Source organism: Boleophthalmus pectinirostris, unplaced genomic scaffold, assembly GCF_026225935.1.
Source record: "Boleophthalmus pectinirostris isolate CB_2022bp ecotype Guang Dong unplaced genomic scaffold, ASM2622593v1 HiC_scaffold_2, whole genome shotgun sequence".
Classification (NCBI taxonomy): Eukaryota; Metazoa; Chordata; class Actinopteri; order Gobiiformes; family Gobiidae; genus Boleophthalmus; species Boleophthalmus pectinirostris.
Window position 1 is genome coordinate 28,391,847 of NW_026571152.1, and position 12,349 is coordinate 28,404,195.

At 41.5% G+C, this 12,349-nt stretch overlaps 1 protein-coding gene across 1 annotated transcript in view; it reads left to right on the forward strand.

Moving 5' to 3' along the window:
* cdh13 (cadherin 13, H-cadherin (heart)) overlaps positions 1 to 12,349 on the forward strand; it is a 326,125-nt gene that overhangs the window by 255,504 nt on the left and 58,272 nt on the right. Inside the window, exon 11 of the mRNA XM_055155478.1 lies at positions 8,972 to 9,114. Coding sequence (XP_055011453.1) covers positions 8,972 to 9,114 — 143 coding nt within the window. The remainder of the gene's footprint in view (positions 1 to 8,971; positions 9,115 to 12,349) is intronic.

The window sequence follows — 12,349 nt, forward strand, 5'->3', positions numbered from 1 at the left end:
GTTGCCGCCGCGACAGGCACCACAGACCTTACGCCCACAGCTCCGAGCAGCTGCATTGACAATAGAGGCCGAGAATGAAGCCCACTCGGACTCCATATCTCCAGCCTCCCCCGGAATCCGGGGAGAAGTCCTCCCGGAGGTGAGAGTTGAAGGTCCCCCTGACAGAGGGCTCCGCCAGACGTTCCCAACAGACCCTCACTACACGCTTGGGCCTGCCAGGTCTTTCCGGCTTCCTCCTCCGCCAGCGAACCCAACTCACGACCAGGTGGTGATCAGTTGACAGCTCAGCCCTCTCTTCACCCGAGTGTCCAAGACACGCGGCCGGAGATCAGATGACACGACGACAAAGTCGATCATCGACCTCCGGCCTAGGGTGTCCTGGTGCCACGTGCACTTATGGACACCCTTGTGCTCGAACATGGTGTTTGTTATGGACAAACTGTGACTAGCACAGAAGTCCAATAACAAAACACCACTCGGGTTCAGATCGGGGAGGCCGTTCCTCCCAATCACCCCTCTCCAAGTGTCACTGTCGTTGCCCACGTGGGCGTTGAAGTCCCCCAGGAGAACAACGGAGTCCCCGGTCGGTGCACTGTCTAGTACCCCTCCCAAGGACTCCAAGAAGGCGGGTACTCTGCACTGCTGTTCGGCCCGTAGGCCGACACCACAGTGAGAGACCTGTCCCCGACCCGAAGGCGCAGGGACGCGACCCTCTCGTTCACCGGGGTGAACTCCAACACACAGCGACTGAGCTGTGGGGCAATGAGCAGGCCCACACCAGCCCGCCGCCGCTCCCCGCGGCCAACGCCAGAGAAATGGAGAGTCCAGCCCCTCTCAAGGAGTTGGGTTCCAGAGCCCAAACTGTGCGTGGAGGTGAGGCCGACTATATCTAGTCGGTAACGCTCAACCTCCCGCACAAGCTCAGGCTCCTTACCCCCCAGCGAGGTGACATTCCATGTCCCCAGAGCTAGTCTCCATGTCCGGAGATCCGGTCGCCGAGGCCCCCGCCGTCGACTGCTGCCCAGATCTCTCTGCACCGGCCCCATATGGATCCTCCTGCGGGTGGTGGGCCCACGTGAGGACGGCCCCACGTCGCTCCTTCGGGCTGAGCCCGGCCGAGCCCCGTGGGGGGAGGCTCGGCCACCAGGCGCTCGCTGGCGAGCACCCACCCCAGGCCTGGCTCCAGGGTGAGGCCCCGGTGACGCCAATCCGGGCGACGTAACTGGCCTTGCTCGTACACTCATCATAGGGGCTTCTGAACCGTTCTTCGTCTGACCCGTCCCCCCGGACCTGTTTGCCTTGGGTGACCCTACCAGGGGCATGAAGCCCCCGACAACATAGCTCCCGGGATCATTCGGGCACTCAAACCCCTCCACCCAATTACAATCACAAAATGAAAATTTACAATTACGCTTTCTTCAGTATAAATACCAATTCACAGATGCGACGTTCCTGTCAAAAATATGTCATCACTTCACAGGCATTGTTTATTGAGCAGAAGAAACATCGATTGAGATGCCGGACTTTTGCTTTGCATGCAGACTGAACCAGGACTGAACCAGGACTAAAACAGGACTTTAATGATATCTCTAAACCACAGATTCAGGGCTTTCCATGCGTGGCTTATATAGTTTTGTATAGGAATAGGTGAATGTGTTTTCTTTGTTTTCTTTTCTTTTCTTTTTTTTTTTACAGTGCCTCAAAATGTGGTAAGATGTAAATATCACATTAATGAACCAGAAATGGGCAGAAATATCACTTTATAACTTTGTTTGGGAGATGGCTCTAGATGTTTCTGTTCAATTTATGTTAATAAACTCTTTTTGTGGTCATTTATAATCATTTTAATTATAGATGCTGAACAAGATATTCAAATGTTTTTACATTTGTACTGATATTGCAAAACTACAATTACAAAAGCAATTCATCAATTCAATCATTTTGATAAATCTTTAATTCTGAAATAATTATTAAATATAATGTTTCCATTTGTGCCGAAAGGAAAGCAATTACTTATTTAATTACTTTTGCTTTGGATGTGAGCTTTTAATCATCAATTGATGGCAATTAAACAACATAGTATCACAGTATCAGCATAGTCTCCTTGCATTTTTACCCTCTGGCTGTTTTAAAGTTTGTGAAAATCAGCTTGAAACCCCAAATCCCAAATGCTAACTTAAAATTCAAACCCTGTCTTTTGCATCAGTATTCTAAAGTCATTAGTCCACTTAGGAAGCCATTTTGACCCTTTAAACATTGCACCTCCCAGAGCTGTTTGTATTTAACACCAGTATTATCAGCACTATTTAACAGGGGGATTGCAAACAAACAAGGGCACCACTCATTTAACCAAAGTGCTTCCCTTTGAGCCTGTGCCTGCTGGGCTTTTATTCTCCTTGTAAATGAGCTCGCTCTGCAGATCGTCTGGTTCTCTGCTTATCCCACCCACACCTGCCTCTGACACACATGCGCTGGATAAACACAAACATGCCTGCGTTTGGATCCTGTCAGAACCGGATTACAAGTGGGCGGAATCCTCCTCATCCCGGATCCTGGCAAATCCCAAAGTGCTGCCTCAAATCAAATGAGAGCTGCGATCGGCAGTCCTGTCACAATAAATGTTATATCGACTTATCGTTCCATATATGAAAGATGGAGCAAACATTTTGGGAGGTCAATATTTATCATGGGGACTTTTCCTATGCATTATTATTCTGTATTTATTGATAATACGATACGATTTGAGCTGTAGAGGGTTGAATGAATAAAATATATCACTCGTTATACATACAACCAAATACTATGTCTTTGTGTGAGTGTTTAATTCTGCTATTTATTTCTTGTAGCTCAAGTTTTTAACAATATTTCACGTATTTAATAGTTTTTGGGGAGTTTAGGATCATTGTGTCAGTGTCAAATTAATTTTAATATGATAGGTAAATAGATGCTTTGTTGATCTCGAAGGAAATTCATACATACATTCATACAATACAGCAGTGATTCATCCTTTTTATAGTATCATTATTACAATTAGCATTTATCATCTATATTTTCTAGTTACTGCTTTAGACTGTCCAAAGAGGCTATCAACATTAATGGTGTTGCAGTTGGCTTTATAGGCTTTCTACAGTTACCTATGGGTACTTACACATTTCTATAGATTTTCCATTGTTCTCTTCCCTGTGTAAACATTGTCAGCTATTATTATAACATTGATCTGACTCAGAATACTTCATAGATCTTCAAAGGGCATTATTCAGTTGCAGTGGCTCAGACAATAAAAAAGAAGAAAGAAATCTTACTTTTTTGTCCAGTATGCCTCTAGTATGTAGGGCAGCAACATTCATCTACATCCTGCTGACAGTATAAGCAGAAGAACATTATATCATGAATCTTAAGTGATCAGCTATGCATTTAGAATTTAAAGGTCCTGTATTATGCAAAATTTACTTTTTTAGCCATGATATAATGCTGTTAATTTATCAAAAACATACCTGGAGTTGTGTACAATCTCTCACTCATCCAGGTAGAATCCATGGCAAAAGGAGAAATTCAATTTGTCAATGGGACAAAAGTTTATTTTGGTTGAACATATTTCGCAGTTCATCCAAGCTGCTTCTTCAGTTCTGATCAAAATGCTGGTGGCCACTTTATTTGCCTTATATCTGTCTTATATCTCCCTTCAGGCAGATATAAGGCATTGACCAGAACTGAAGAAGCAGCTTGGATGAACTGTGAAACATATTCGATCAAAATAAACTTTTGTCCAGTTGACAAGTTGAATTTCTCCTTTTGCCATACCTGGAGTTGTGTTTTGTTTCATTCACACATGCTTGAGTAATACTTTATTATTACTCTGTTTACATCTCTAAAGCTCAGAATGTTGTGTTCCACCTTGTGATGTCATGAAGCGGTAGTTTTTAAGTTAACAGCTCCTTTTGTATGGAGTTTAAAAACACAAAGGAGCATTTGACATCACAAGTTGGAACATAGTGTTTTCTGAACTCAGCCACTCAGTGTGTTAACATGCATGAATGAAACAAAACACAATTCCTGGTCTATTTGTAATGAGGAAAGAACATTACAACATAGATCAGAAAATACTGTAATATGGGCCCTTTAAGCCTTTTTCATTTAGCTATTTCCTTGCTTATGAAACACACATGTGCTTGCTATGTATTTCATGAACTCAAAAAATCGATTTGAAAAGTTTTGCTGAAGGCCATGATAAAAGTTTGGCTGAGCTGATCTTTTAAGACCTCTCAGTGCATTCGTAGAGGGTCATTCTCGATATTATTATTCAAATAGGGATAACAGTAACATGTGTTTGACTACATTATCTGGGCCACAGTATCGTATAGTTCATTTCCATGCACGCTTTCACAAACTTTCCCAGGAGCAGCCATTGTAACCTACTGTAACCTCTGAGCTATGACCATTCAGCTAAAAGTGCACAAACCTGACCTGTTCTCTTTCGGGTCAGCATGTGGCACTTACAGTACAACTTTCAGCCAAACAAGCAAAGACCCCAGCTCCCACCTCCTCCCTGGGTCATTCATCATGGCCAGCGGAGCTAAAGTCCACTCTCCTTTGAAGCAGCTACATTTATTTTCGAGTTGTGGTTTGGCTGTGTGTATATGAGAGACCGTGCTTTTGCATTCTAATGAGAGTGTGGTGGTGGCTCGCTCAATGCTGTCTCATTTGTTGACTGATCTGTTTTGACTTTGTCTGCTTTCAGAGATAAACTTGTATTACCAGATATGAATATTCCAAATGGCTTTTTAATGCCTTTCTAATTTGCCCTTTTAAAGTCTCTAATGGACTGTCCTCTTGTTTGTACTGAAAGCAGGAACACTGGCCGCCTCTGGTTCTGTTGTTCCCTGACAGAGTAAATGTGGACTGACAACAGGTGGTGGGAGAGGTAATCACCATTTGAACTGTCACTTTGGTGAGACTTAAAGAGACGGACGAATGGGAGAGGAGAAAGAAATTGTGCATTGAATAAACTCTGGCACAAAGACCAAGGCAAACATCAGCAGTGCAATGAGGCCTGTCAGAATTCAAAACAGCCTGGAAGTGCAAAAGAGAAAAAGATGTATGGCTCAGGTATAATGGAGTAGGGTAGCTGCGGTAATACTATTCTGTGAAACTTACCCTCACCTCTTGACCTTTTCTGAAAGAAATCCAGGAGTGCTCCTCCATGTTTTAAAAATACAGCTTCTCCAGACTATTTCTGTTCAGGCTGTAACAAACACACAGGTATGTATGTAGCCTGTGCTCTTTCTTGTATTTAAAAAAAAAAACACAATCACGACTAAACCTGGGTTGTTGCATTTTAATTAATTCATTATGGTAAATGGTTTTATAGCACTTTTCCACCTTCAAGGCACTCAAAGCACTTTACAACAAGGAACTACTCACCCATTCACACACCAGTGTATGCAGACACTGGGGCTGAGGTGGGTTAGGTGTCTTGCCCAAGGACACAACAACAGCATTCATCTGTGGGACCTGGAATCACATTAGCCAACCTGTGGGTCAGTGGATCTGACCATTCAACCCACAATGTTTTATGTCAAGAGTGAGATTTGAACCGTCAACCTTCAGATCAATGGACAAACACTTTACCAACTGAGCTACTGCCGCCTTGATTTTTAATTAATCATTGGATTTATAGAGCTCCTTTCATGACACCCAAAATGCTTTACAGTGCATCATTCATTTGCTCCATACAGGTGGTGGTAAACTACTGATGTAGCCACAGCTGACCTGGGGCAGACTGAGGGAAGTGAGGTTCTCCAATCACCACCAATCAGTCACGCACTCACCGCTTTCATATTGTACAATGTAGGTGAAGTACCTTGTCACAACAACTGGCACGTGGTGTTCCCAGCGGTCTCCCATCCAAGTACTAATCAGGCCTGGTCTTGCTTAGATTAGTTTACACTGCTTTACTCCTCAGTGCTCTAGCTTATGGAGTTCTTGCTGTACACAGTGATGTCAGTTCTTTACAATAAATCATTTCACGTTATGTAAAAGCTCAGGTGTCAATAGTGATTTAAAACCTTAAAAATCCATGAACACACATTTACGATTTATTACTTACATTTAATCCTCAGCCAACCAGCACAAAGTTCTTCCACTCTGATCTTACACACCGTTCCTCTATTGCTTTTAAACCCTTGCTTTTCTATCAGAGCTGTCACACTTATATTAATCTCGCGTCCTTGCATGTCTGCCACAACATGGTGATGTAGTGTTGGACAAAGATCACAAATACACTGAATTGGCACCTGCGTGAGGAGAGTCGGATGAATGGGGGTTCACATGAGTTGGCTGTGTGTCAGTGGAGGCCAGGTCCATAGATCATTGAAGCTCTCCTGTCTGCGCGGGGCATGTGAGCGTTTGAGTGGAAGAGACTGAGGGCACGTGCAGGCCTGATGAATGACTCATTATTAACTGTGCCTTTAACCTTGGAGCTCTGGGTTCTTTGTTACAGTAAAACATGTTGGTTAACAGTCAGCACTGACAGAGGGAGAGAGAAAAGAAGGGAGAGAGTTGGGAAAGAGAAGGTGAGCAGGGGTTGATTGTAAAGCCATTTCTGAGGGCTCAAGAGCTCCATCTCTGAGCAAACTGTCTCCTTCTAAGCACAATGGAAAAGAGAAGCTGTATGATATCAAAAAGAACTGATCTTTTTTTGTTTTTCTTCAAGGCTTGGGACCACACAAAGCCAAAAAAAAGTAATTAACTATTATACTATCTTATCTAATTATTAAAGGGCACATATTTTGTTGTATTCTGAAATATTTTACGATGTTGTTCCCTCTTCAAAACCATACTTGGTGTTGGGTTTTGTTTCATTCACACATGTTTAACACACAAACTCTGCTTATTTAATTCTTCTCTCAAACTGAAAACACTCTGTACCACCTTGTGATGTCATGTGGCAATACAGAAAGTGCACCATTGTGTTTTAAAACTCCATACACCTTCTCTAGACTCATTTAGAGCTCTGTTAACTTGAACTACATGACATTAGTTCATCACATCACAAGGTGGAACAGAGCATTTTGAGCTTTGGAGATGTAGATGTCTGACTGAAGACTAATAATACAGGTTCACTCAATCATGTATGAATGAAACAAAACAGCTTTTTGATGAGGTAACAATATTTCCACATGGCTTAAAGTACATAAGAGTCATTTTGCATAATACAGGGCCTTTAACAATAAGTAGTTTCACATTTTGAACAAAATTAAATAATTTATTTAGCAAAAAAGGTGTTTTGAAATCAGTGTGAGCTTGTTGTCGGGCTAATGCTTTTGTCAACATGCATTATGCAAATCATTTTCAAGGCTGTTTGCTCCCAAAATACACCACAGCCCTGCTCTGTTTCATGCCAAATACTGCCTGTGAAAAGACTGAAAGGTCCTGTAAAATCAGTTTTGCCCAATTACTGTATCTTATAAACTCTGGGCCTAAGTGTCTATAGTTTTTATCCACCACAAACCAGGAAGAACAGGTGCATTGTTAGCAGTGCTGTAACACTGCTTTGCACCAGAATGTTGTGAAACGTTTTTTGAAACCAATACCCACAAAGAATACTGAGGACTTGGCTTGGACCATTGTGAGTTTAAAGTGAGTGAGTTGTGTGTCACTGTTCAAAATGGTAAAGTGGGTACGTGTTCCTCAGTGTTGTTTATTACATTGGTCAAGATACATTATATTTCAATACATAATATAACATAACTGTATATTTCCCATCTCATCTTTTTTTTAAACCACTTCAGAACCTCTGTTATTCTGTAACCATTCATTTATGCAGTAATTATAACCTTTATTTATTTATTTATTTATTTACTTTCTACAGTGTAATTTAGTTCATATATGTTGACTTGCAAAACATTTGGTTGCAAGGCAGTCTCCTTGGTAGACAATACAAAACATGATGGTCTTAGCCATTTCTCTAAAAGTCAATACAAAACAGTCGATGTGTCAAACTACTCGTATACAGCAGTCATCACATTTTAGCAGATAGAAGATTGAAAGTCTAAATGCTTATTGACAGAAAGCATTTTCTATCCAATAGGCATGGCTTAGGGTTTATTGTAACTCCATAAAAGTTATCACAAAAATGTATGGGCCTGTATTATAGATAGAGACTTATCACTTGAGCATCTGCCACCTCTCAGAGTGCTATTTTCTAAGGACGCTGTGACATTGGATTGTATGGCTGGACTGTGTGAAAAACCAGTTCTCTAAATAGAACTGACTTTGTTTAGTGTTAAAGCAGTGACAGTTTGTATGACCTTAAAAGTGCAATGTGTAACTTTTTGGTTGGGGGTCTGTCACTTATCACACTTGGAATATCAGCTCTACCTCACATTTATTAAATTACAAGTCATCTAATACCTTGAAAATACCTAGAAAAACAGGCATTCAGACTGTAAGCGAGGCCGTCTCTCCACAGATCTGACCTGTAAATTGGTCTGGTTTAGTCTCCAGGAAGATAGAAATATTTAATACCATTCTGTGTGCAATAACATCTCCATGGAGAAAAGCATTTGATGGACCGTCCACCACAAAAACTGCACAATGCACCTTTAATAAAAATCTAAAATTAACATTGATGGCACTGCAGCAAGCTCTCCTTTATGTGTACTTGAAGGTACATTGTGTAAGTTTTCTGGAGGAGGGTCTGTCAAATGCTTTTCTCCATCCACCAAACCGGACCAAGTTACAGGTCAAATCTGTGGAGAGGCAACCCCGCTTGAAGCAGAGCAATGACACATGCATAGAAACAAGAAGGTGATGGACCCCCCACCAAAAAATTGCATACTGCACCTTTAACTTAGAACTTTTTTTTTTTTTTTCTTTGTTCTTTTTTCCTTTATTCGAACTGAAAATAACCTTGACTATTTTAAGCATGGTAGCTCTTGTTAAAATAGTTCTCTCGTCTCGTTTTTTACAGGTATGCAGTTTTGCGAGATCCGGCAGGCTGGCTCAATGTGAACCCGGTCAGAGGAATTGTCAACACCACAGCTTCACTGGACCGAGAGTCTCATTATGTCCACGACAACAAATACACAGCACTCTTCATGGCCACAGATAATGGTGAGTGTGAAGTATGACTCTGTCCAAGTGACCAAGCACCAGGCAGGCACATGCAGTGGAATTCATGTGTTGCAAATGGTTCATCTAATGGAGCAAAGTTTTTCTCCAAGCCGCTTATTTTTGTGTGGTGTAGTGGAGAGTCTTCATATGTCACAGTAGATGGACGTGTACTCAGGTGTGAAATGCATGCTGGGACAATGGATGGTAGTGCTGATCTGTTGGTGATATTCTTTTTTATATAATTCAGAAAGAGTAATTGAAAATAGCTAAAATAGAACAAAGGAGCTTATTGTACAAACTAAATTAAGTTTATCTTACACTTAAAGGTGTGCTGTGTAACTTTTCTTAAGCCATGTTTGAATGTTGTTACCTCCTCAAAAACATACCTGGAGTTGTGTTTTGTTTCATCCACACATATTTGAGTAATTTTTTTTATTAGTCTGGCTACTTCTTCAAAGCTTCAAATGCTATGTTCCACCTTGTGATGTCATGAAGTGGTGGTCTTCAAGTGATTCTAGTGAAGGTGTGTTGAGTTTAAAAATACAGCAGAACACTCCTTGTATTACCATTTGGCCAACCTTGCATTTGAAGGATTTATGGCTGAGCAGCAGCAAAGAGTTGTACTTCCTGATAGAAAGCTTGGCAGCGGCGGACTGACCTAGCACCTATCTTATAATGTAAATGTAAAATTCCGCTGCTACTGAGAAAATAGTCCCTCAACATGTGATGATTCTTGCAATGCAAGGTTAGCTTTATTTCAAACATTATTCTATCAACACAGACATTTACACTGACAAGTCTGGTGTAATAATAGATTTGCTTTGGGTGTTTTGTGGAGTGGGTAACCCTGAATTCACACCAGGAGCTGCAGCAGTGCTTAACGTAGGCGGAGCTGCACACGTGTGTAAATTTAAAAGTGTCAGTTCACACCAGAGCATCAGAGATGCTCCTGCTACGCCAGCCTGTTTTCAGACATCGCATTTTGTACTTGCTTTTTGTTCTTAACGTGTGTAGTTGTTGAGGTGTATTAAGTTAGAATGTGTATTAAGTGTAGAACTGCAGAACGCTTTTAAGATGGTTATGGCTGATTTTATTGTAAATATTGTAAATAGAGTCCACAATATTTGTATCTATAAAGCTACATTTCTACTTCATCTTGTATTTCTGGTTTAATGAGGTTTAAATCTATTAACACGCACATAAAACACCTTTTTTTTTTTTTTCACCTATAATTAATGGTTCATGTAACCTACATTACGAGTGTGATTAAAACCTTTTGTATGTACAGGTAATAAGGCCTATACGTTTATATCTTGATACAGAGCCCTGCACCAACGGATACGGGCAAATATTTGCTGAAACGGGCGGGTTTTAACATTCTGGAATTTTACGGATGGGTATGTGGGCAGGTCAGGACTAAACCAGGACTAGACCAGGACTAAATCAGGTCTAAACCAGGACTAAACCAGGACTAAACCAGGTCTAAACCAGGTCTAAACCAGGACTAAACCAGGACTAAACCAGGTCTAAACCAGGTCTAAACCAGTACTAAACCAGGACTAAACCAGGTCTAAACCAGGACTAAACCAGGACTAATCCAGGTCTAAACCAGGTCTAAACCAGGACTAAACCAGAACTAAACCAGATCTAAACCAGGTCTAAACCAGGACTAAACTGATTGATTATTTATTGATTATTTATTTCGGTCACAGGTATATTTTGACATTAATTCACAGACAGTCATATTTAACATATAAACCAGGTCTAAACTAGGACTAATCTTGGAGAGAGAGGGAGAGAGAGAGAACCGAACCCTGAGCCCACGGAGCAGGGTGTCTGAAAAGCACATTCCTCCATGAGGCACGGAGATCGCCTGCGGTCACTCGACAGTCTACACAGTCGCACCTCTGAGCCCATTCCGACAGTGAGTTCTCGTTAAGTTCTGGTTTAGTCCTGGCTTAGTCCTGAGTCCTTGTAGAATTGATGTCTGACATCATAAATTATATTGTGTTTCTCCACTTTGAGGATTAACTTTTGGTCGTCCATCATTAATCTTTTCTTGGATGCAGTGTGCGTTGTTTACGTCATTGTCTTGACTTTAAGTTAACTTATTTTGAAAGGGAATCAGAAGTTTACCACATGTTTATTTCCTGTCTTTCTCCTGCTGATGCTTCGTTGACGCTGCAAAATTAGAACTTCAACCTATCTTGAGCAGCGCGTCAGTGTCAGACAGTCATTGGATGCGCGTATGACACTGCCGATGTGGATTGTCAGACCGGTTAAAATGGAAAGCCAAACCTGTGCATCTGCTGCTCATGTGCTGTGCTGCTGCACTTACATGCTGTTGCGCTTTGATGTGAATTGACATGCACTAGCCTAGCACCAGCGACCTCTGCAAATACTGCAATGGAATATGTCCAAAATTCCAAACTGTCGCTTTAATATGCAAGATTTGTGCCTTAAATATATGAATGGCACAAAACACAACTCCGGGGATGATTTTTTTGATGAGGAAACAACATTATAACTAGAGCCCGACCGATATGGATTTTGTTGTGGCCGATATGAAACCGATATAATGGAAGTTGGAGCTGCCGATAGCCGATATAATCACCGATATATTTAGTGATGTAAAAATTCACTGTAAATCTTGAATTGATTAAAAAACTTAGGTTTGGCTCTAGTGGATTCTAAATTGGGTTTATTTAGACAACATCTATTGTTATTTTGACTCTTTACATCATATTTACATACAGTAGATTGGCCTAATGGCATTTTTGCATCACATTCTAGCTACTAGTGATGGATTTTTTTTTTTTTTTTTTTTTTTGGAGAACCGGCTCTTTTGGCTCGGCTCACTAAAGCAGCTGGCTCTTTCGGCTCCCAAGCGACTCTTGAGATTGTTTTGTTGCAAGCAGGACTAAACCAGAACTGAACCAGGACTGAGTGTCGGAGACTCGGTTTCTATCTCTCTCCTGCACTCGAGCCCAAGATTACTCCTGGTTTATTCATTTTCATGCTGAACTGCAGCCAAATATGCACTTTTTTTTATCCTATGCACACGCAGATTTCTGAAAGTTTCGTTTTCAGCCGCTGCTGCTGTCAAACTACAGGTCTACATGCGGCATGAAGAGAAAAAGTGAGAAAAAGAGAAAACACGGCTCCCAATAAGAAGCAGGCTCCCGTTGTTCGCTTCAAAGAGCCGCTTCGATCGCGACCGACCCATAACTCCTAG